The sequence below is a fragment of the Salvelinus namaycush genome, chromosome 39, assembly GCF_016432855.1.
Source record: "Salvelinus namaycush isolate Seneca chromosome 39, SaNama_1.0, whole genome shotgun sequence".
NCBI lineage: Eukaryota > Metazoa > Chordata > Actinopteri > Salmoniformes > Salmonidae > Salvelinus > Salvelinus namaycush.
In genome coordinates, this window is record NC_052345.1 from 16370996 (window position 1) to 16397223 (window position 26228).

At 44.4% G+C, this 26228-nt stretch overlaps 1 protein-coding gene across 1 annotated transcript in view; it reads right to left on the reverse strand.

The window, feature by feature from the left end:
• Nucleotides 1-377: 377 nt before the first annotated feature.
• The window catches only part of LOC120032903 (mucolipin-1-like), a 28808-nt gene continuing 2957 nt past the window's right edge, over nt 378-26228 (reverse strand). Inside the window, exons 2-14 of the mRNA XM_038979139.1 lie at nt 16711-16982; nt 16228-16395; nt 15781-15937; nt 14958-15039; nt 10701-10797; nt 8879-8978; nt 6499-6605; nt 5910-6059; nt 5630-5731; nt 5428-5550; nt 4776-4982; nt 3845-3975; nt 378-3556 (exon numbers count right to left, since the gene is read on the reverse strand). Of these exons, the coding sequence (XP_038835067.1) occupies nt 3520-3556; nt 3845-3975; nt 4776-4982; nt 5428-5550; nt 5630-5731; nt 5910-6059; nt 6499-6605; nt 8879-8978; nt 10701-10797; nt 14958-15039; nt 15781-15937; nt 16228-16395; nt 16711-16982 (1733 nt within the window). The 3' untranslated portion in view covers nt 378-3519. The remainder of the gene's footprint in view (nt 3557-3844; nt 3976-4775; nt 4983-5427; nt 5551-5629; nt 5732-5909; nt 6060-6498; nt 6606-8878; nt 8979-10700; nt 10798-14957; nt 15040-15780; nt 15938-16227; nt 16396-16710; nt 16983-26228) is intronic.

Below are 26228 nucleotides of genomic sequence, written 5' to 3' on the forward strand. Positions count from 1 at the left end.
CCAATTTACAGTAGCTATTACAGTGAAAGAATACCATGCTATTGTTTGAGGAGTGCACAATTTTGAACATGAAAAGTTATTCATAAACAAATTAAGCACATTTGGGCAGTCTTGATACAACATTTTGAACAGAAATGCAATGGTTCATTTGATCAGTCTAAAAACTTTGCACATATACTGCAGCCATCTAATGGCCAAAATCTAAATTGCACCTGGGCTGGAATAATACATTTTGCCCTTTATCTTGCATTTCAAAGATGGTACAAAAAATATATAAAAGAACAGTTGTTTTTTTCTTTGTATTATCTTTTACCAGATCTATTGTGTTATATTCTCCTACATCCCTTTCACATTTCCACAAACTTCAAAGTGTTTCCTTTCAAATGGTACCAAGAATATGCATATCCTTGCTTCAGGGCCCGAGCGACAGGCATTGTGTATGTCATTTTAGGCAAAAATTGGAAAAAAGGGATGGCTTCTTAAGAGGGTTTTAAGGTGCCACGAACTTCCTGTGTTACCAGGATATGGGCACAAGTGTTCTATTTAAGGAGATCTACCATCGCCGTTTTGATATGTGGACTGTGACGAATTTGTGCATATTGAATGTTACATGAATTGTGTAAATGTATCTATGGTATTTGTTGTACTATAATACATTTTGTCTTCGGTTGTATTAGATCCCTATTGTCTCGCTCTACCTAATAAACAGATCTTGGATGTAAGGTGGTCTATTCTCCTCCTTTAGGATGTTATTGTCCGAGTCTGAGGGGTGCAAAAGTCCTTATTCCCCCTTCTGTTAACTTCAGGTAATTACATCCTGAGGTAAACTCATGATTTTCCTTCACACAAGCTTGACTATGGGCTTGAATTTCATGCAAACAATATATAACTCAAACATCAACAAAGCAGAGAATTTGACCAGCTTTGTTTGGATCAAAATCAAGTGGTGAAGAAGCCAAAGTATGGCTGCGTCCTGATTCTTTACCCTTTTTAAAAAGCTTTGCACTTGCACACTTCCCGTCATGGATTTAACAAGATTAAATTCTTTCTAGCCAACGATTAAACCAATCCATTGCTTTTAAATTAATTGATGTGTGCAAATGCAGACTTCGCGAGAAGGGTGGAGAATCGGGATGCATCCCAAAGCAATTGCCACCACCTCCTTCTCCGAAGTATTTCCAGCCACGTGAACAAACAGGCATTTAATCATCAGTGGTTTGGCATCATTCCCGAGTGTGGCACAGAGATCCAACATACTCAAAACAATGTTCAAGTAAGATGAACATAAAAAAAGATTACACAATGAACTATATACATGTCTACAGACTGCTCGGACAGGACATCCAAGTGTCTAATACTACAATATACAAACGCAAGGCCATAAACAAATCCTGTTTGTGTACTGCTTAGTTAAGACATACATTTAATTTAAATGTACTAAATGACCATTAAAAGAAGAGCTACATGACTCCTCACCGACAGACAGGCTATATGCCCAGTACCATTTCAGCCCCTAGCCACTTCTCGTAGCCTCCAGCCCTTTGGTGTTCTCAGATCCTAAAGAACGGATATGGTGAAAGCTCTGCTTTTAGGCTATTTGGGAGGTTATATTCCCATATAACTTTGCCTACACCTTGGTTCTTTGGAATCTATCAACGCCAAAAGGTTCACTTTTAGAAGAAGTAACTGTGACCGAAATGGAAGCAGGCCTATAACCTATTATAAAAAACATGTTTTCCCCTCCTCCTTCAATAGTGATTGGAGTACAAAGCTCAATGCATGACCACTTTCTGGAGCCTGAAGACCACACTCCCCTTAGGCGTTCCTCTCTAGATACATAAAACAACCCAACATTAAAAAAAAAAAAAATAATTTAAACTTTCACAAGGACAAAGCAATTTAAAACTAGACATCAACGTTTTAAACTAGACATCATTATGAGACATAAAACAGAATGGGAACGAAACCTACGTAAGAGCATTCTTCTGGGTCAACAACAAGCATTACTGCAGTGCTCGCAAATACCCCATCCCTCTGGCCTCGTTTAGCTGTCCTGCCTGCTCGTTTTCCTCTCCTCGTTACTCGCAGGCAGTCTTTGTTCCGTAGACCAGTCGGATACAATTTGCAGTTCTCCATCAATATTGTCAATGACTGGAGCATAGGCCTTTAAAAAAAAAAAAAAAAATAGATGAACTCTCCATTTTCCAATCATGTAGTTTCCTCATTTAAGGAAGTTACATTCAGGTCAGGCAAAATTGGAAAGTCACATTTCCATTGCGACCGGAATGTTGTGCCATGGTGGGTGGTGGGTCTTTGTGAGACTCGGGACTTGACTACTTCCCTCCGTGTCCCTTTATCAAATGAACTCTGACGAAGCAGTGTTCCGCACGTAGCGATAAAAAGCATAATTTGTGCCTCGTGAACAGGACATGTACAGTGTAGAACTTGACACGTACAAATCGACAATGGCACTGACGTTTACCCTGTGTGCCACGTCATCGGATGAACACCTACTGAAACTAAATGGGACTGTAGGTGTGCTCTTTCTGTGCCCAACTTAAACTATAGGACCATTCTATGGATATTGTTCCTGGAGACCAGAACCAGCACCTGGGTGAGAGTACTGGTTTTTTAATTGATCGGTCTTAAAATGCTGACATACTATGACAGGCAGCTCAATTCTGATCTTATTTTTACCAATCAAATCAACTCTGAAAAATATCTGATGTGAAAGGTCAAAAGACCAATTAGTGGGGGAAAAAAAATCTGAATCTGAATTGCCTGTCTAAACACAGCCTATTTGGCAGGAGATTTGTACACCGGAGCAAAGATTAAGGTCATTGAGTGAGCCATTGGGTCCAGGCGCAGTGCAGGGTTTAAGTTCAATTTACTTGTACACTTGAGTGCAGCGGTGGTGACCACAAAGCGCTGTGGCCAAGCCAGCCTTGCTCTCAGCAGTTCTTGATGGGCTGGCGCCTCATGACAGGGCAATGACGTTCTTGCATGAGTCATGTGAATTGGACTTAAGTGCTCTCTCCTTAGGGACAGTGGAAGTGCTACTCCAGAGCAGTCTCTGGCCTAGTATGCATGTCATTGTCATCCCCTTCATATATAACCAGAACTTCTGACATAAAAAACATGCTTTGTCCAGTTCTTGTAACTTGTGCAGCTTACAGAACACCTAAAAACTAATGTAAAACAATTAAAATAAGCTAAATGTCCTAACAAGACATTCCACATTGCACTATGGCCCTCAGCAAGTATGGATTGTGCGTAAATCCCAATTTTGGCAAAACACTGTTCTCTTTCTGTGTGGGGAATTACTGTGCAACATCCCTATAACATTCACACAACGCAGGTGGTCTCGTCAATGAATCCACTCAAAAAAGACTTGGCTTTCAGCTCATAGTCCTGGCTCATGCCTGACCCAGATTTGATGGTAAAGACAATGAAAATCTGGACGCAGTGCGGCGCTCCGGGCCAGCAGAGAGCGCTGTAGGTCCAGACACCACAGCCCAGTCAGTTCACCAAAAGGACGTCCTCGTATGTTGTCGTTCTGAGGGAAGAAACAAACACTTAACACGATAGCGCATACACATGTAGAAAAACATAAACGTCTCTCAACCATGATAGAAAGGATAACAGTGAATGCATCGGTTATTGTCTGGTCACTGAAGTGGCATCTACTGCTGATCATTCTACAGAGGAACATCCATCACCATCAACTTACACCCGTCTGACGCCTTCAGATCTGCAAACACTGAAGAGGTTAGGAGCTGGAGGGTGGATTCTGAACCCGGCCTTGACCTCTACCTCCAGTCTTGACCTGTGCCCTCTAACCCACCTGTCACAGCAGCAGAAGAAGGAGCAGGGCGAGGTCTCGAGGCCCCGGAACATCCCCGAGCTGGGCGTGTCAGTGCACTCTGCGATGAAGGCGTGTAGGTCCGTAATGTGGTAGGGCTCCTGGGTTTGGTGCTGGAGGGACAGGAGAGGAGACATGCATCCATGTTTAGGTTACTCACTTTCTGCTTGTCAAATGGCACCCTATTCCCTATGTAGTGCACTACCATTGACCAGGGCACTATCTAGGGAATAGGGAGCCATTTGGGACATAGGGCTTTCAGTAGGTGTTGTTGTTTGGAATTGGCTTCTGTTTGTACCGCTATGAGCAGTGAACATGAACGCTCTTTATGAGGAATGCAACTCTAAATATGAATCTACATCCCACAAAATGTATTGTGGAAACCCAACTATACGCCTCAACTCCAAATGAAAGTAAAAGACAAGCAGCAAATAAGAAATTATACAATGCTTATCTTTTACATTCATTTGGATTAGAGTCTGTTCTAAGGGATACTTCGGGATTTTGGCAATAAAGTCCTTCATCTACTTCCCCAGTCAGATTAACTTGTGGATACCATTTTTATGTCTCTGCGTGCAGTTTGAAGGAAGTTGCTAACTTGAGTTAGCGCAATTGCTAAATAGCATTAGAGCAATGACTGGAAGTCCAGGGTGACTGCAAGCATGCTAGCAGATACTATTGTCTTCCAGGTATACTGCGGTAACGCAATGGCTTGAGAAATTACCTCTAACTTCCTTCATAGATAAAGGGCTATAAAGTCTCATGACTCTTGGCTGTACCTTGATCTCTGAAAATGCACATCGTTGAAGAACATTTTCAAATTAAAATCACACTGCGGATTATGAGTTTTACTGTATTTTTTACACATATCTGTGCTCTTTTGGCTGACGAAAATGTTTCCCTTTGTTGTTACCTTGATGGTTTCGTAGGCGCCGGTGATGAGGGCGATGAAGAGCGACAGTACCATGTAGATGAAGAGGGAGATGAAGGTGTACAGGTAGACCTGGCTGAACACCCACACCAGCGTGCTGCTCTCCTGCATCTCCGAGAAGGTCACAAACATGTCGTCGCCGTTGATCAGCGAGAACAGGCACTCCGACACCATGGAGAGAGAGCGGAACTGACGGAGGGAGAGAGTTCAATTACATTTTGTGTACTTCATAGCAATGCAGCTTGATGAATTGAATACGATAGAGAGAGAGACTGTTGAATTACACAAACAACCATGTGACTTATCATGACCTTCTCACTATATTGGTCCAAAATTATTCAGGATTCGGTACACAATTATTTATTTTTTTACAAAATAAATCCCTTATGGCCATCTTACTGGCAAGGGCCAGTAAATATTGAATTCTAATAATAGACAAATCACATGTTAATAACAGTACGTCATTATTGTGCAAAATCCCAAAATGCACCATTTGTGCATCATCACTGAACCATATGGGGTGTCCCCCTCCAGATTCACTGTTTCCTTTTCAATCTGTTTGCCGACCTGCTCTGTTATTGGCCTTCTTCTGTTAGCATGTCTGCCTGTGCTTCAAAATGGTGGCTGTCTGTACCTTGACGTGATAGGGCCCCAGCACGATCCAGCCACAGAAGCAGTAGCCCAGGTAGATGACAGCCACACAGCTGCAGAACCGGATCACGTTGGGGAACGCAGCTCGCAAGGTCACGATCAGGATCTGAGAGGGAGAGAGCCAGGAGAGTGGGTGAAACACCTGTCATCGTTAGTGTGTGTGTCTGTGTGTGTAGGCAACTTACATTGTACTTCTGGAAGAAGCTGAGGTAGCGAATGACTCCGACCCACACCAACAAGGTGGAAGTCCCCAACAGGATGCCACACTCATCATACGATGACAAATTCTGTATGGGAGAGATATTCTTATAAATACCTCATGAGCTTAGCACAACAATCTTTATCATAACCCAAACTGAGATACTTTTTTGAGTGGGAATTTCAAATCATTCCTCTGGGAAAAATAAAAGGTGTTCTATTCTACTCTGAGCAGTAGAGGAAAAAGTCCCCAAGAGGGGGACTGACCTTGGACTCGATGCCGATCTTAATGGCGCTGCCGATGATGGTGAGGACGTCACTGATGATGAGCAGGATGTACCAGCCGTTGATGAATTCCATCCTTTCGTTCCAGCTTACTTTCCGGCCCAGGTTAGTCTTGAAGAACTCGACAAACTCCTGTTACACAGAGACGGAGAGCGAGAGGAGTTGGGTGGCCCTACTGGAAAGACGAGTATTCACACCTTCTCAGATTTTGTGTTGCAGGACATTACTCTAAGAATGGAATCACTTCACAGAATGCCAATCACCTCCCATTAATTTAAAAAAATATTTTCTCTCCTTCTTCCACCCCACTCCCCAACATTATAACAAGCAAACAAATGTATCTACAGTTTGTTCTCAGATAATATATGCCAGATAGCAAACGCTTTTATCCAAAGTGACTTACAGTCATGCATGCATACATTTTACGTATGAGTGGTCCCGGGGATCGTACCCATTATCCTGGAGTTGCAAGAGCAATAGAGCTATACTGAGCTATAGAGGACCACCAGATTGGATGTCCCTCCTTTTCACCACTTCCTCTCTTCCTGCCCTCCACCTCCCAGTGACTTACGGCCTGTAGTATGATGCCGCGGAGTATGGAGCGGCCACACAGCAGCAGGGACAGTATACAAACGATCACCACCACCACGTCAAACGCTAGCCGTGTGTAGTTCTCCGCTGAGAGGGAGGGAAGGAAAGAGAGGAGTTAGTGGCTTTCATCAAGGAGAAGCATAGGAGTGAATACTTACTTCCACTTAAGTCAAACTTTCATGTTGACATCAATGCATGACTAAGTGAAAATTCTTACGAGGCATCTATAATGTCTCATGAGGTCAACTGAAGATGGCGAAAGGGGAGATTGCTTAGAGTCTACATAGTGTTTGTTCGTGGTAGAAGTTGTACCGGTTAATTTCTGTCTTGTCATTCTGTGTGTAGTTTTGTATTGACCCATGCACATGCAAATATAAATATATATATTAGAGGTCGACCGATTAATCGGAATGGCTGATTAATTAGGGCCGATTTCAAGTTTTCATAACAATCGGAAATCGGTATTTTTGGACATCATTTTTTTATTTATTATTATTTAAAAAATTACAACTTTATTTAACTAGGCAAGTCAGTTAAGAACACATTCTTATTTTCAATGACGGCCTAGGAACGGTGGGTTAACTGCCTTGTTCAGGGGCAGAACGACAGATTTTTACCTTGTCAGCTCGGGGATTCAATCTTGCAACCTTACGGTGAACTAGTCCAACGCTCTAACCACCTGCCTTACCTTGCACTCCACGAGGAGCCTGCCTGTTACGCGAATGCAGTAAGAAGCCAAGGTAAGTTGCTTGCTAGCATTACACTTATCTTATAAAAAACAATCAATCAATCATAATCACTAGTTAACTACACATGGTTGATGATATTACTAGTTTATCTAGCGTGTCCTGCGTTGCATATAATCGATGCAGTGCGCATTCGCGAAAAAGGACTGTCGTTGCTCCAATGTGTACCTAACCATAAACATCAATGCCTTTCTTAAAATCAATACACAAGTATATATTTTTAAACCTGCATATTTAGTTAATATTGCCTGAATTTATTTTAACTAGGGAAATTGTGTCACTTCTCTTGCAACAGAGTCAGGGTATATGCAGCAGTTTGGGCCGCCTGGCTCGTTCCAAACTAATTTGCCAGAATTTTATGTAATTATGACACAACATTGAAGGTTGTGCAATGTAACAGGAATATTTAGACTTATGGATGCCACCCGTTAGATACAATACGGAATGGTTCCATATTTCACTGAAAGAATAAACATTTTGTTTTCGAGATGATAGTTTCCGGATTCGACCATAATGACCTAAGGCTCTTATTTCTGTGTGTTATTATGTTATAATTAAGTCTATGATTTGATATAGCAGTCTGACTGAGCGATGGTAGGCACCAGCAGGCTCGTAAGCATTCATTGAAACAGCCCTTTTGTGCGTTTTGCCAGCAGCTCTTCGCAATGCTTCAAGCATTGCGCTGTTTATGACTTCAAACCTATCAACTCCCGAGATTAAGCTGGTGTAACCGATGTGAAATGGCTAGCTAGTTAGCGGGGTGCGCGCTAATAGTGTTTCAATCGGTGACGTCACTCGCTCTGAGACTTGGAGTAGTTGTTCCCCTTGCTCTGCATGGGTAACGCTGCTTCGAGGGTGGCTGTTGTCGATGTGTTCCTGGTTCGAGCCCAGGTAGGAGCGAGGAGAGGGACGGAAGCTATACTGTTACACTGGCAATACTAAAGTGCCTATAAGAACATCCAATTGTCAAAGGTATATGAAATACAAATCATATCGAGAGAAATAGTCCTATAATAACTACAATCTAAAACTTCTTACCTGGGAATATTGAAGACTCATGTTAAAAGGAACCAACAGCTTTCATATGTTCTCATGTTCTGAGCAAGGAACTTAAACGTTAGCTTTCTTACATGGCACATATTGCACTTTTACTTTCTTCTCCAACACTTTGTTTTTGCATTATTTAAACCAAATTGAACACGTTTCATTATTTATTTGAGGCTAAATTGATTTTATTGATGTATTATATTAAGTTAAAATAAGTGTTCATTCAGTATTGTTGTAATTGTCATTATTAAAAATACATTTTTTATATATATATATAATTTTTATTTTAAATCGGACGATTTATCGCTATCGGCTTTTTTTGGTCCTCCAATAATCGGTATCGGCGTTGAAAAATCATAATCGGTCGACCTCTAATATATTTTATTGCCGACTCTCTTACCAGGTATCTCAAAAAAAAAAAAAATACTATTTACACCGTATACAAATATTTAGCAACGGAATTAGTTCAGGTAGTCCCTACGTTTCAGTCCGTTTCTCCCGTTTGGTGCTTAATTAATATTACCCTGGTGAAATAAATGTTTAATAAAAACAAAACGTCTATCTCACCGTGGCCTGACACACTGGGGTCTTTACACTCCTTTATAAAAGCCTGGTTTTCCAGACTGATCCTCACTTTACCACTGTGAGCCTTGTTGTCCAGGACTATCTGTAAAATCAGATGGAAAGAACAACAGATCAGACATTCATACAGGTACTAGCACTTGCTGTAAACGTTGGCAATAAAATTAAACATAAAAAAAGTGGTGGACTCTTCAAGGGATAATAAACTCAGCAAAAAAAAGAAACGTCCCTTTTTCAAGACCCTGTCTTTCAAAGATCATTTGTAAAAACCCAAATAACTTCACAGATCTTCATTGTAAAGGGTTTCCCATGCTTGCTCAATGACCCATAAACAATTAATGAACATGCACCTGTGGAACGGTCGTTAAGACATTAACAGATTACAGATGGTAGGCAATTAAGGTCACAGTTATGAAAACTTAGGACACTAAAGAGGCCTTTCTACTGACTCTGAAAACACCAAAAGAAAGATGCCCAGGGTCCCTGCTTATCTGCGTGAACGTGCATTAGGCATGCTGCAAAGAGGCATGAGGACTGCTGATGTGGCCAGGGCAATAAATTGCAATGTCCGTACTGTGAGACGCCTAAGACAGTGCAACAGTGAGACAGGACGGACAGCTGATCGTCCTCGCAGTGGCAGAACACGTGTAACAACACCTGCACAGGATCGGTACATCTGAACATCACACCAGCGGGACAGGTACAGGATGGCAACAACAACTGCCTGAGTTACACCAGTAACGCACAATCCCTCCATCAGTGCTCAGACTGTCCGCAATTGGCTGAGAGAGGCTGGACTGAGGGCTTGTAGGCCTGTTGTAAGGCAGGTCCTCACCAGACACCACCGGCAACAATGTCGACTATGGGCACAAACCCACCGTCGCTGGACCAGACAGGACTGGCAAAAAGTACTCTTCACTGACGAGTCACGGTTTTGTCTCACCAGGGGTGATGGTCAGATTTGCATTTATCGTCGAAGGAATGAGCGTTAGACCGAGGCCTGTACTCTGGAGTGGGATCGATTTGGAGGTGGAGGGTCCGTCATGGTCTGGGGCGGTGCGTCACAGCATCATCGGACTGAGCTTGTTGTCATTGTAGGCAATCTCAACACTGTGCGTTACAGGGAAGACATCCTCCTCCCTCATGTGGTAACCTTCCTGCAGGCTCATCCTGACATGACCCTCCAGCATGACAATGCCACCAGCCATACTGCTCGTTCTGTGCGTGAATTCCTGCAAGACAGGAATGTCAGTGTTCTGCCATGGCCAGCGAAGAGTTCAGATCTCAATCCCATTGAGCACATCTGGGACCTGTTGGATCGGAGGGTGAGGGCTAGGGCCATTCCCCCCAGAAATGTACGGGAACTTGCAGGTGCCTTGGTGGAAGAGTGGGGTAACATCTCACAACTGTCAAATCTGGTGCAGTCCATGAGGAGGAGATGCACTGCAGTACTTTATGCAGCTGGTGGCCACACCAGATACTGACTTTTGATTTTGACCCCCCCTTTGTTCAGGGACACATTATTACATTTATGTTAGTCACATGTCTGTGGAACTTGTTCAGTTTATGTCTCAGTTGTTGAATCTTATGTTCATACAAATATTTACACGTTGAGTTTGCTGAAAATAAGCGCAGTTGACAGTGAGAGGACGTTTCTTTTTTGCTGAGTTTATAACAAACAGGTCACAGCTTACCTATAATATACAGACAATGAACAGGTTTCCACCGCAACTATTACACACTAAACAGGTTACAATGAGCCACATTTGCAGGAAGTGGTGGGGGAGGGAAGTGGGGTGGGACTCACCGTTATGAAGAAGGTGTAACAGTCAGGAATCTCGTTGTTGATGATGGTCTGAATGTTGATGGCCTTTAGTTGGAACTGTATCGTCACGTTTATGAGTCTAGACAACAAAGAGTGAAAAGAAAAAAAACAAGAGGGATATCAGGGTTGTGTCAAAGTGAAACACAAAACAAAAATGTATGTTTCTTATTGGACAAGTCCAGGTAGAACCTCCCTTTTTTGTGTTAGTTTTCCGTTTGGCATCTAATGAACGTACAACGGTTTGATTTGTTTGATCTTAGCACTTTTTTTTTCTTAGCTAGCTACATAGCCGTCTTTGTATCAAAGATAATTGTGTAGTTTAGATTATTATCGAATTATCGAATCTTCTAACGTTGTCAACACTGCTAGCTAGCCAGCTAGCCAACTTCTACCGAATCATTACAACGGAACGATTTGATTAGTGTAGTGTTAGCTAGCTACATAGTTGTCTTTGCATCTAAGATAATTGTGTAGTTTAGAGTAATCATCTAGCCAGTTATCGAGGTTACCTAGCCAGTTCCACTTTTAAACAAAGTCAGCTAGCCAGCTATTTTCGCCGTCCTAACGTTGTCAACACTGCTAGCTAGCCAGCCAGCCAGCCAACTTCTACCGAAACAGTACAACGGAACGATTTGATTAGTGTAGTGTTAGCTAGCTACATAGTTGTCTTTGCTGTCCTTGTATCTAAGATAATTGTGTAGTTTAGAGTAATTATCTAGCCAGTTATCGAGGTTACCTAGCCAGTTATCGAGGCTACCTAGCCAGCAACACTTTCAAACATAGTCAACAACGCAGCCACTGCTAGCTAGCCTACTTCACCAGTCAGCAGTACTGCATCATTTTAATCATTTTAGTCAATAAGATTTTTGCTACGTAAGCTTAACTTTCTGAACATTCGAGACGTGTAGTCCACTTGTCATTCCAATCTCCTTTGCATTAGCGTAGCCTCTTCTGTAGCCTGTCAACTATGTGTCTGTCTATCCCTGTTCTCTCCTCTCTGCACAGACCATACAAACGCTTCACACCGCGTGGCCGCTGCCACCCTAACCTGGTGGTCCCAGCGCGCACGACCCACGTGGAGTTCCAGGTCTCCGGCAGCCTCTGGAACTGCCGATCTGCGGCCAACAAGGCAGAGTTCATCTCAGCCTATGCTTCCCTCCAGTCCCTCGACTTCTTGGCACTGACGGAAACATGGATTACCACAGATAACACTGCTACTCCTACTGCTCTCTCCTCGTCTGCCCACGTGTTCTCGCACACCCCGAGAGCTTCTGGTCAGCGGGGTGGTGGCACTGGGATCCTCATCTCTCCCAAGTGGACATTCTCTCTTTCTCCCCTGACCCATCTGTCTATCGCCTCCTTTGAATTCCATGCTGTCACAGTTACCAGCCCTTTCAAGCTTAACATCCTTATCATTTATCGCCCTCCAGGTTCCCTTGGAGAGTTCATCAATGAGCTTGACGCCTTGATAAGTTCCTTCCCTGAGGATGGCTCACCTCTCACAGTTCTGGGTGACTTTAACCTCCCCACGTCTACCTTTGACTCATTCCTCTCTGCCTCCCTCTTTCCACTCCTCTCCTCTTTTGACCTCACCCTCTCACCTTCCCCCCCTACTCACAAGGCAGGCAATACGCTTGACCTCATCTTTACTAGATGCTGTTCTTCCACTAATCTCATTGCAACTCCCCTCCAAGTCTCCGACCACTACCTTGTATCCTTTTCCCTCTCGCTCTCATCCAACACTTCCCACTCTGCCCCTACTCGGATGGTATCGCGCCGTCCAAACCTTCGCTCTCTCTCCCCCGCTACTCTCTCCTCTTCCATCCTATCATCTCTTCCCTCTGCTCAAACCTTCTCCAACCTATCTCCTGATTCTGCCTCCTCAACCCTCCTCTCCTCCCTTTCTGCATCCTTTGACTCTCTATGTCCCCTATCCTCCAGGCCGGCTCGGTCCTCCCCTCCTGCCCCGTGGCTCGACGACTCACTGCGAGCTCACAGAACAGGGCTCCGGGCAGCCGAGCGGAAATGGAGGAGAACTCGCCTCCCTGCGGACCTGGCATCCTTTCACTCCCTCCTCTCTACATTTTCCTCTTCTGTCTCTGCTGCTAAAGCCACTTTCTACCACTCTAAATTCCAAGCATCTGCCTCTAACCCTAGGAAGCTCTTTGCCACCTTCTCCTCCCTCCTGAATCCTCCTCCCCCTCCCCCCCCCCCCCCCTCCCTCTCTGCGGATGACTTCGTCAACCATTTTGAAAAGAAGGTTGACGACATCCGATCCTCGTTTGCTAAGTCAAACGACACCGCTGGTTCTGCTCACACTGCCCTACCCTGTGCTTTGACCTCTTTCTCCCCTCTCTCCCCAGATGAAATCTCGCGTCTTGTGACGGCCGGCCGCCCAACAACCTGCCCGCTTGACCCTATCCCCTCCTCTCTTCTCCAGACCATTTCCGGAGACCTTCTCCCTTACCTCACCTCGCTCATCCCTGACCACTGGCTACGTCCCTTCCGTCTTCAAGAGAGCGAGAGTTGCACCCCTTCTGAAAAAACCTACACTCGATCCCTCCGATGTCAACAACTACAGACCAGTATCCCTTCTTTCTTTTCTCTCCAAAACTCTTGAACGTGCTGTCCTTGGCCAGCTCTCCTGCTATCTCTCTCAGAATGACCTTCTTGATCCAAATCAGTCAGGTTTCAAGACTAGTCATTCAACTGAGACTGCTCTTCTCTGTGTCACGGAGGCGCTCCGCACTGCTAAAGCTAACTCTCTCTCCTCTGCTCTCATCCTTCTAGACCTATCGGCTGCCTTTGATACTGTGAACCATCAGATCCTCCTCTCCACCCTCTCCGAGTTGGGCATCTCCGGCGCGGCCCACGCTTGGATTGCGTCCTACCTGACAGGTCGCTCCTACCAGGTGGCGTGGCGAGAATCTGTCTCCTCACCACGTGCTCTCACCACTGGTGTCCCCCAGGGCTCTGTTCTAGGCCCTCTCCTATTCTCGCTATACACCAAGTCACTTGGCTCTGTCATAACCTCACATGGTCTCTCTTATCATTGCTATGCAGACGACACACAATTAATCTTCTCCTTTCCCCCTTCTGATAACCAGGTGGCGAATCGCATCTCTGCATGTCTGGCAGACATATCAGTGTGGATGACGGATCACCACCTCAAGCTGAACCTCGGCAAGACGGAGCTGCTCTTCCTCCCGGGGAAGGACTGCCCGTTCCATGATCTCGCCATCACGGTTGACAACTCCATTGTGTCCTCCTCCCAGAGCGCTAAGAACCTTGGCGTGATCCTGGACAACACCCTGTCGTTCTCAACTAACATCAAGGCGGTGGCCCGTTCCTGTAGGTTCATGCTCTACAACATCCGCAGAGTACGACCCTGCCTCACACAGGAAGCGGCGCAGGTCCTAATCCAGGCACTTGTCATCTCCCGTCTGGATTACTGCAACTCGCTGTTGGCTGGGCTCCCTGCCTGTGCCATTAAACCCCTACAACTCATCCAGAACGCCGCAGCCCGTCTGGTGTTCAACCTTCCCAAGTTCTCTCACGTCACCCCGCTCCTCCGCTCTCTCCACTGGCTTCCAGTTGAAGCTCGCATCCGCTACAAGACCATGGTGCTTGCTTACGGAGCTGTGAGGGGAACGGCACCTCCGTACCTTCAGGCTCTGATCAGGCCCTACACCCAAACAAGGGCACTGTGTTCATCCACCTCTGGCCTGCTCGCCTCCCTACCTCTGAGGAAGTACAGCTCCCGCTCAGCCCAGTCAAAACTGTTCGCTGCTCTGGCACCCCAATGGTGGAACAAACTCCCTCACGACGCCAGGACAGCGGAGTCAATCACCACCTTCCGGAGACACCTGAAACCCCACCTCTTTAAGGAATACCTAGGATAGGATAAAGTAATCCCTCTAACCCCCCCCCCCCCCCCCTTAAAAGATTTAGATGCACTATTGTAAAGTGGCTGTTCCACTGGATATCATAAGGTGAATGCACCAATTTGTAAGTCGCTCTGGATAAGAGCGTCTGCTAAATGACTTAAATGTCATGTAAAATGTAACATAACCCAGGGCTATAGGTAGTGTGTAAACAGTTTGGATGTGTGTGAGAGTGATAAAAAATTAACAGTTAGATACCACAAAGATGGATGTCCCATCTATCTTAGTTGTAGACCGACAGAAAACATGAGAGCCCGAAGTCATTTGAAAAGACATTTGAAAAATGAAGCCTTACTTGTGGAACTTGAGGGTCAAGTTCTTGTAGTCACTGCCGAAAGGCGCTCGAGGGACTGACAGAGGGTTAACCCCCACACAATCTAGTAACAGGACAGAGAGAGAAGTTAGTCATTTCAGGGGCTGTTAATGTTTTTCCTTATAGAAATAGAATTACACTGAAATAGAATTACCATTACACTGAAATAAATGTCTGATCTAGTAATTATATATCTATGGTTATTCTGTTCTGGTGATCATGTCAAGAGTCAAAAGGGCAGGCCATTTCAATACCAGGTGATTTCTGTTGTTCAATGTGTTTTTAGTCAGTAGTATTGTCCCAAGTGTCAGCTCATATAAGGAAGTGGGGCTTCCTACTACTGTCACATGATTGGGGAACAATACAGTACTTACACATGTTTAGTCTTTTTTTTTTTTTTACAGTTACAATTAATTATTACTGAAAGAATGACATAGTACTGGAAACAAGCAGCTTAGCAACTCTTTGGGTAGGAAATGAAATAACTTAAGTTCAGGCTAGACAAGGCTAGGGCATAAAGCAATGGTTAATCATTAAACTTGGCCCTGGAAAGCCACAAGTCGTGCAGGCTTTTGTTCAAATCCGGCACAAAACTCGTCCTTTTTCAACCAGTCAACTAATCATCAAAAGCATGATAAGCCGAATCAGGTGTTTTAATGCTGAAACAGAACTACATTTAAACTGAGTCCCAAATGGCACCACATTCCCACTCCATCGGGTGCCATTTGGGAAGCACCAACACTGTGTAGCTCTAGTACCAGGGTTGGTGACCTCTGGCATAATGCAAGAAAGTAGATCTATGTACCTGTGATAACATGAGGGTCAATGTTGAAGGTATCATTGGCGGGATCGATGCTGCCCTTCTTGTAGTACTGCTGGCAGAGAGAGAGGGCACTCCCGTTCACCCCGACCCCATAGACGTACGCATAGCGTCCCACCGTGGTCTCGGGTAGCACCAAATACTGTGAGGGAGGAGGAAGGGTACGAGGATGGAGAATAAGGCCCTGCCTCTTAGGGCCTAAGAGTTGGAGGCTTTTAGTTGAAAGTAGAGGACGAAAATATGAAGGGGACGAGATGTGGTCCTTCTTTGCGCTGCATGGACATGTTTACATATCAGTCTGTATGCCGGGTCATGTACATTAGGCACCAAACGGAGCGACTTCCTAAAACCCTCATTAACATTTTCCTTTTAAAAACATTTTCTGTTGCATGCCCTAATGAACATGACCCAGGTGTCATTAGTGACTGTTACCTGGTCTACGGCGTAGTAGATGTGTTCGTAGACGTCGCTCTGTGTGTACACTGCCAACGTGTCGTCGGAGCCCTCGTCATAGTCCTTCAAGAAGATGTGCTTAAAGGACATGGTGTTCTCCTCCTTGAACGTCACCACCATCTGGTTACTGAGGCCAAAAAACACCAGCTGATGGAGGGAAGTAGGAATTCAGGTGTTTTATTGAAGGAAAGTGACTGTTATAACAACTATAACATAACGCTTTTTGCTCTTAGGGAAATTATAGAAGTTACTGTTGTAAAGATTGTCGGTCCATATTTAAAAGCGTCAGATGCACGGACAACCTATCCACCAATAGGAACGGTACATATGAAACAAGGTGTCAGTTGTTATGGATGTCAGTATTGTTGGTCCCGCCATAAAACCTGAGCTTTGCCATGAGGGCGTTTAAAATGTACTGTTCATACACTCAAAGTGCATATGAAACTAAATGTGTGTAGTTACCTGCACCGTCACAATGATAATCTTGAGCAGCTGCAGGCCCAGTTTGAAGGGCTTGCGGCCCTTGGCGTGGAACTTGTCACAGGGGCTCATGAAGAAGTACTTGAGCTTCCTGCGCAGGGCCTCCTCTTCCTGCTCTGCCCCCAGCCAACCCCCCGCCGTTGCCGTGGGCAACCGGGGGTTGCCATGGCTGTGTCCGTGGTGAACATGCTTGTCGCTGCTGTCGCTGGAGCCGTAGCCATGAGGAGACACAGAGGAAACCAACCTCTCCTTCTCTGGAGACAGATAGAGAGCAAGGGAAGAAAAAACATGTTAGCAGCGATAGAAGGATAGTGAGAGTGACTAATATGGCCATTCAAAGAAACACCAATGTAATCTGCAATAGCGCCCCCGCAACGACACTCCATATTAGTGCCATTTCCTCTGTGAGCACCAACACTGTTTACCCAGCGTACAGTCATGGCCAGTTGAGAATGACACAAATATTATTTTTCACAAAGTTTGCTGCTTCAGTGTCTTTAGATATTTTTTCTCAGATGGAATATGGAATACCGAAGTATAAGCATTTCATAAGTGTCAAAGGCTTTTATTGACAATTACATGAAGTTGATGCAAAGAGTCAATATCTGCAGTGTTGACCCTTCTTTTTCAAGACCTCTGCACTCCGCCCTGGCATGCTGTCAATTAACTTCTGGGCCACATCCTGACTGATGGCAGCCCATTCCTGCATAATCAATGCTTGGATTTTGTCAGAATTTGTGGGGTTTTGTTTGTCCACCTGCCTCTTGAGGATTGACCACAAGTTCACAATGGGATTAAGGTCTGGGGAGTTTCCTGGCCATGGACCCAAAATATCGATGTTTTGTTCCCCGAGCCACTAAGTTATCACTTTTGCCTTATGGCAAGGTGCTCCATCATGCTGGAAAAGGCATTGTTCGTCAAAAATGACTTTACCCCAGTCCTCAGCAGTCCAATCCCGGTACCTTTGCAGAATATCCGTCTGTCCCTGATGTTTTTCCTGGAGAGAAGTGGCTTCTTTGCTGCCCTTCTTGACACCAGGCCATCCTCCAAAAGACTTCGCCTCACTGTGCGTGCAGATGCACTCACACCTGCCTGCTGCCATTCCTGAGCGAGCTCTGTACTGGTGGTGCCCCGATCCCACAGCTGAATCAACTTTAGGAGACGGTACTGGCGCTTGCTGGACTTTCTTGGGCGCCCTGAAGCCTTCTTCACAACAATTGAACCGCTCTCCTTGAAGTTCTTGATGATCCGATAAATGGTTGATTTAGGTGCAATCTTACTGACAGCAATATCCTTGCCTGTGAAGCCCTTTTTGTGCAAAGCAATGATGACGGCACGTGTTTCCTTGCAGGTAACCATGATTGACAGAGGAAGAACAATGATTCCAAGCACCACCCTCCTTTTGAAGCTTCCAGTCTGTTATTCAAACTCAATCAGCATGACAGAGTGATCTCCAGCCTTGTTCTCGTCAACACTCACACCTGTGTTAATGAGAGAATCACTGACATGTCAGCTGGTCCTTTTGTGGCAGGGCTGAAATGCAGTGGAAATGATTTTTGGGGGATTCAGTTCATTTGCATGGCAAAGAGGGACGTTGCAATTCATCTGATCACTCTTCATAACCTTCTGGAGTATATGCAAATTGCTATCATACAAACTGAGGCAGCAGACTTTGAAAATTAATATTTGTGTCATTCTCAAAACTTTTGGCCATTTACTGATGAATAGGCTACGTGTCGTAATGTTACCCTTCAGTGAGTGACAGCTCTTGTACTAGTTTGGGCAGCTTTCATTCATTACATTTCCTAATCTCCCTCGCCTCATATAGTCATCCTTCATCATGTCTCTATCTAGTAAAACCCTGGGAGGTGACACAGGCCAGCTTATTAAAACAACACCCAGATCAGAGGCCCTGGCCTGGGCCGGGCGAGACAGACAGCCTCCATGGAGGAAGAGAAGCGGGTGACTGGTGTGCTATAGCTGGCCGCTCCGCCACTCAAGGCCGACAGAAACACACCACTGGAGATGGCTGGAAGACACAGAAAGACTCCGGGGATGGTCGGGTTACTGCTACGCTACTACACCCGTCTGACTTGGTAGTCATTTGTCAAAGGAGCAGAGCCTCGAGGTGCGATGCTACACATTTCGATTGTCGTCGTCATCGATAACGTAAACCATAAAGGTGCAGTAAAAACCTATATCACTGCACATTCAGCGGAGACCGCTGGTGAAAGCTGAATTCAACCTCAGAGTTGACCAAACAAACATGTGACAATAACAGACTTGGAAGGGAAATCTGGACCGTATAGTTAGTGGGTATAAGAGCTAGTTCAGCAGTAATGGAGAAAAGGGAAGTTGAACTTGGAAATTAACTGCTGTCAACTCTTGGGTCACCTCACATCTGGTAAACAGGATGTGAGTTTACCAGAACTCGAAGACCCAGACCTGAAGACACAAAATCTGGTCTGACGGACGTAGAAGAGATTATCACTGATGTGTGTGTGTGTGTGGCAAGGGTGATATCTCAATGTTTACCTATAGTAAGCCATCCACAATAATCACCTGCATATCTAACGATCTTTAGTTCGGCCAAGTGAATGAGAGAAGCCTATCTAGCGGGGGGGGGGGGGGGGGGTGACCTACCTACATTATATCAACTTATATAACTTACATTATATCAAGCACACACAGAACCTTGCAAGGTCACAAACACTCACAGACATGACAGCAGTTGCGTGACTCTTCCTGTCAAAAACAATTCAGACCTGTGCTGAAAGAATTTCACTTTGTAACATTTCGTGCCAGCAATAGGAGCCCAAGCCAAGAAATTGACAGATCTTGATGGGAGCATTCGTCAAAACAAAATTGCAGATGATGAGGGCTTGTTGCTGAGCCGCAGTAAGAGATAGAGTCAATCAAACTGAATACATTTGCTGAAAAATCCTGCTGTTCCGGTTCAGTGCAGTCAATGGTGTGTTAGAGAAGGCTTAATAGACAACCCTGCACCTTGTCCGTCAGTCATAGTCAGCACTGTGACCATCAGTCTGCCATCATCTCTATCGCTACAACGGATCAGCAGCTATCAGTCTGCACTGGGCCACCCAGGGAGAGCAGGCTACACTATGCAACCTCATTGGAACCAGTAAACAAGCAAAGCTGCTCCTCGTCTCTGTCAACTCTTAACTCTCTTGGACTCTATTTCCTGTTTCCATTTCCTCCTGTGGCAAGAGGACATGGTTATATTGTCATTCTCAATGGATGTAAAAAAATAAAAAATAAAAAAGACCTTGTTTACTTGCTGTTTGAGGCAAAGAAAAAATTACTTTGAGAAGCTCCACAGTGATGGTAAGTTAAGACAATCAGAATTGACTACTCGTAAATGGAATGAAATAAACCCAAACTTTTTCTCTCACAAGTGTAGTCTAGGTTGTGCTTTCTACAAACAACGTGTCCACTACTGCATTCACAGAAACGACAATAACCAAACAAGCATTGTAGATCACAAATGATGGGAATTAACGGTAAATGTACTACTGGTGATACAGGTGTTTTTACCTTTATTTAACTAGGCAAGTCAGTTAAATACAAATTCTAATTTACAATGACACCTAGGAAAGGAAAGGTGTCATAGGAAAGGTGTCATTCTTCCCCTTGTTCAGGGGAAGAACGACAGATTTTTACCTTGTCAGCTCAGGGATTCAATCTAGCAACCTTTCGGTTACTGGCCCAACGCTCTAACCACTAGGCTACCTGCTACCGTGTGCCATCCCCGCAGCCTCCGCATTAGATTAGTCCACTCAGACTGGCTTGAATCAGACGTGTCTCTTGTGCCATAATTTGTTTTTAAATATTTGCCACTGCTCGACCCCAAAAAAATCATGGTCAACCAAACAATCACCCAGTCGACGAAATGGGCTCAGGCCTAATAGTAATGCATAGAAAACGTTGTACATGTAGCCTACATAAGAAATTAAGTGATGTTTTTGATCTAACAGTAACATTGAACTACAGTGTATTCGAAAAGTATTCAGACCCTTTGACTTTTTACACATTTTGTTACATTACAGCCTTATTCTAAAATGGATTGAATTGTATTTTTCCCTCATTAATCTACACACAATACCCCATAATGACAAAGCAAAAACAGGTTTATAGAATTTTTTGCAAAATATAAAATAAAAACATTTAAATGTAAAATTTACACAAGTATTCAGACCCTTTACTCAGTGCTTTGTTGAAGCACCTTTGGCAGCGATTACAGTCTCGAGTCTTCTTGGGTATGACGCTACAAGCTTGGCACACCTGTATTTGGGGAGTTTCTCCCCTTCTTCTCTGCAGATCCTCTCAAGTTCTGTCAGGTTGGTTGAGGAGCGTCACTGCACAGCTATTTTCAAGGCCCCTCCAGAGATGTTAGATCGGGTTCAAGTCCGAGCTCTGGCTGGGCCACTCAAGGACATTTAGAGACTTGTCCCGAAGCCACTCCTGCGTTGTCTTGGCTGTGTGCTTAAGACATTGTCCTGTTGGAAGGTGAACCTTCACCCCAGTCTGGGTCCTGAGTGCTCTGGAGCAGGTTCTCTCTGTACTTTGCTCTGTTAATCTTTCCCTCGATCCTGACTAGTCTCCCAGTCCCTGCCACTGAAAAACATCCCCACAGCATGATGCTGCCACCACGCTTCACCGTAGGGATGGTGCAAGGTTTCCTCTAGACGTGACACTTGGCATTCAGGCCAAAGAGTTCAATCTTGGTTTCATTAGACCAGAGAATCTTGTTTCTCATGGTCTGAGGTACATTTTGGCAAACCCCAAGCGGGCTATCATGTGCTTTTACTGAGGAGTGGCTTCCATGTGGCCACTCTACCACAAAGGCCTGATTAGTGGAGTGCTGCAGAGATGGTTGTCCTTCTGGTAGGTTCTCCCATCTCCACAGAGGAACTCTAGTGCTCTGTCAGAGTGACCATCTAGTTCTTGGTCACCTCCCTGACCAGGGCCCTTCTCCCCTGATTGCTCAGTTTGGCTGGGCGGCCAGCTCTAGGAAGAGTCTTGGTGGTTCCAAACTTCTTCCATTTAAGAATGATGGAGGCCACTGTGTTCTTGGGGACCTTCAATGCTGCAGAAATCTTTTTGTACCCTTCCCCAGATCTGTGCCTCGATACAATCCTGTCTCGGAGCTCTAATTCCTTCGAACTAATGGCTTGGTTTTTGCTCTGACAACTGTGGAACCTTATATAGACAGGTGTGTGCCTTTCCAAATCATGTCCAATCAATTCTATTTACCACAGGTGGACGCCGCCTGTTTTCGCTTTGTCATTATAGGGCATTGTGTTTAGATTGATGAGGGGAAAAAAATATTTAATCGATTTTAACATAAGGCTGTAACGTAACAAAATGTGGGGAAAAATCAAGGGGTCTGAACACTTTCCGAATGCACTGCACGCTATTATAGTCGGTATGTTAGGCCAATGTAGAATACTAATGAATCATTTAGTGATCTTGAGAGACATTGTTTTAGCATTTATGGATTTCTTTTTTGAAACAAGCACCATTCTGAGAATTGGCGAAGTATGGCTCTGGTGCACTCCAGCAGATCTATGCCCCTGTATAGAAGTAGCCTATAAGTCAGGCTGCAAGAGGGACTCCAAGAAGCTCCTCATTAAATACTCAGCCTCCGGTATTTATGCTGCAGTAGTTAATGTGTCGGGGGGCTAGGGTCAGTTTGTTATATCTGGAGGACTTCTCCTGTCTTATCCGGTGTCCTGTGTGAATTTAAGTATGCTCTCTAATTCTCTCCTTCTTTCTCTCTCTCGGAGGACCTGAGCCCTAGGACCATGCGTCAGGACTACCTGGCATGATGACTCCTTGCTGTCCCCAGTCCACCTGGCCTTGCTGCTGCTCCAGTTTCAACTGTTATGCCTGCGGCTACGGAACCCTGACCTGTTCACCGGACGTGCTAAAAAAGCCAACTGACATTTACTCCTGAGGTGCTGACTTGCTGCACCCTCGATAAATACTGTGATTATTATTATTTGACCATGCTGGTCATTTATGAACATTTGAACATCTTGGCCATGTTCTGTCATAATCTCCACCCGGCACTGCCAGAAGAGGACTGGCCACCCCTCACAGCCTGGTTCCTCTCTAGGTTTCTTCCTAGCTTTCTAGGGAGTTTTTCCTAGCCACCGTGCTTCTACACCTGCATTGCTTGCTGTTTGGGGTTTTAGGCTGGGTTTCTGTACAGCACTTTGAGATATCAGCTGATGTACGAAGGGCTATATAAATAAATTTGATTTATAATCTTCATTTCTAAGGTTTTAGCCAAACCTTTCGCAACATAACATTTTTAAATAAATACCTGTAATTCACAAGGAATTTTCAAAGGAAAAATGTATATCTCAACTGCGATTTGAACATTGCAAACCGCAAAAATGACCAGAAACATTTTTGCAACACTGTGGGCTATGTGTCCACTTTAACTTTTGTACGTGTTTTAGTAACTTTGATTAGCAGATGGTGCCGTGTGACTTCTGTTAAAGGACACTCATGAAAAAGTGTTCGGTCACGTCAGAGAGGAGAGGAGGCGAAGCGAGAGGGTTTACGCCGCGCAAAATGGGTACACATAAGCAGATCATTAATATTGAAGCAAGTGAGGAGTTTTTGTATGGGGGGGAAATAAGAATGTTGAATTTAGTCAAGCCATTTTATTATTGCTATTTAGATACATGAGGCTTATTTGATCTAATAGAAGTTTCATAATGCTTACAGGTTTACTGATAGAAGTGTGATGCACATGACATCCCGGCAACTTTGAGAAAAAACACTTTATATGGGTGTTGTTAAGGTTGCACATTTTAGGGAATATTCAGAGGTGGAAACTTTGTCGTAATTAATGGGAATATATGCAAATTAATATTACTACCATTTAAATGTAGATGTTTTTTGCATTGGATATATTTACCATATCATATGGAGACAGAAACATAAACCTTTTACCTTATCACAAGTAGACATAATTGCAAATGATTAAATCCTTCCAATAGAAAAATGGAACATTAAAAGAACAACAAAAGGGAATATTGAATGATCCCCGATGATCCATTGCATCTCCCAAAAACATTTCAACATACATCTGTAAAATGATAGTCTAGAAACTAATGTCTTCCTCTCAGGCTTCCACATCTTCTCCCTGGACCTCCTCAATGTCCACCTCTTGAACATCAGACTGAGGCCTCTTCTTCACTGTCACTTTCCAACCTTGTTGGGGATGGCTCATTGTCAGGCTCAAAAAAAGACTCAAATTTGCCGAGATGGCCACCAATTTTTCAACCCTTGTATTGGTCAGCCTGTTGCGTGCTTTGGTGTGTGTGTTCCCAAACAAGGACCAGTTGCGCTCTGAGGCGGCTGATGTTGGTGGGATTTGGAGGATGATGGAGGCAACAGGGGAAAGAGCCTCAGATCCACAAAGTCCCTTCCACTAGGTGGCTGATGAGACATGTTGGCACGACTTGCATATTGCATCTAAATCCCAAAGCCCTTGCTTGGAAATGTACTTCGCCAGACTGCCAAGAACCTTGCCCTCATCCAGGCCAAGGTGGTGAGGTAGTGATGACACCATAGGCCTTGTTGATCTCTGCACCTGACAGGATGCTCTTGCCAGTATACTTGGGGTCCAACTTGTACGCTGCAGCATGTATGGGCTTCAGGCAGAAGTCTTCACGCTTTTTGATGCATTTCAGAACTGCAGTTTCCTCTGCTTGGAGCAACAGTGAAGTGGGCAGGGCAGTACGGATTTCTTCTCTTACATCTGCAAGCTGAGTCTGAACATCAGACAGGATGGCATTGTCTCCCTCAATCCGTGCAATGGCTACTGCTTTAGGTTTCAGGAGTTTCAGGCTGCTTACCACTCTCTCCCAAAATACATCATCCAGGAGGATCCTCTTGATGGGGTTCCATATCGGCACACTGTGATATGGACATTTCTTGGAGACTCCTTCCCCTCCAGGAGACTGTCAAACATGATGACAACACCACCCCAACGGGTGTTGCTGGGCAGCTTCAATGTGGTACTCTTATTCTTCTCACTTTGCTTGGTGAGGTAGATTGCTGCTATAACTTGATAACCATTTCATTGGCTCTCTTGTAGAGTGTATCCATTGTTTTCAGTGCCATGATGTCCTTGAGGAGCAGATTCAATGCATGAGCAGCACAGCCAATGGGTGTGATGTGAGGATTGCACTCCTCCACTTTAGACCAAGCAGCCTTCATGTTTGCAGCATTGTCTGTCACCAGTGCTAATACCTTCTGTGGTCCAAGGTCATTGATGACTGCCTTCAGCTTATCTGCAATGTAGAGACCGGTGTGTCTGTCACTCGTGTCTGAGCTCTTGTAGAATACTGGTAGAGGGGTGGAGATGATGTAGTTAATTATTCCTTGCCCACGAACATTCGACCACCCATCAGAGATGATTGCAATACAGTCTGCTTTCTCTATGATTTGTTTGACCTTCACTTGAACTCTGCATCCAGAAAATTAGTAGATAAAGAATGTCTGGTTGGAGGGGTGTATGCTGGGCGAAGAACATTCAGAAATCTATTCCAATACACATTGCCTGTGAGCGTCAGAGGTGAACCAGTTGCATACACAGCTGGAACAAGACATTCCATCAGCATTTCTCTAACTACGTAACTCCATTGAGTCAAAAAACTTCTGATTCCAGGAGGACTACGAGCTGTTGCTATCGATAAGGTGTCTGATTCATCATGTTCACCTCAAATAGAAGTAGAGGGACTTTTGTTAGAGGTTGCTTGTTGTGAGCACTGAGGGAACTTTATGCACTTGGCCAGATGATTCTGCATCTTTGTTGCATTCTTCACATATGATTTGGCACAGTATTTGCAAATGTACACAGCTTTTCCTTCTACATTAGCTGCAGTGAAATGTCTCCACACATCAGATAGTGCCTGTGGCATTTTCCTGTAAAGATTAGGAAAAAATGAGTAATAAAAACAACAAATACAATTCCATGTACAGATAAATAGTTAGATTAAACAACTCCTTTTGTAAGATAAATGTTGTAAAATTAAACATGGAAACAGGTGAATTAACACTCCTCAGTTAGCAGGCTCAAGCAAGTTAAAACCGACATGGTAGCAAAAACTAACTAGCAGAAATTGTTAACAAGTTAGAAATTATTTAAAACACACTTTGCTGTAGGCTGCTATTTACTAGTTAACAAAAAAGAATGTATGTCATATAAAATATATTCATCCCACCCAGTATTGTAATCAAAACTTACCAGAAAGCATGTAGTCCTAGGCTCAGACAGTGTAGTAGTGTGGGTTCAATAGCATCTCACTAGTGTTTAAGATCGTGAGACTCAGCTGTACATGTGATGAAAGAGTGCACTGCACATGTGATGGAAGAATGCACAGTGCATGCAGAGGGTTGAAATTCCATTGAATTTGGGAAAGTTTAATCAAAATTTGCCACAAGACCTAGAATTGCCT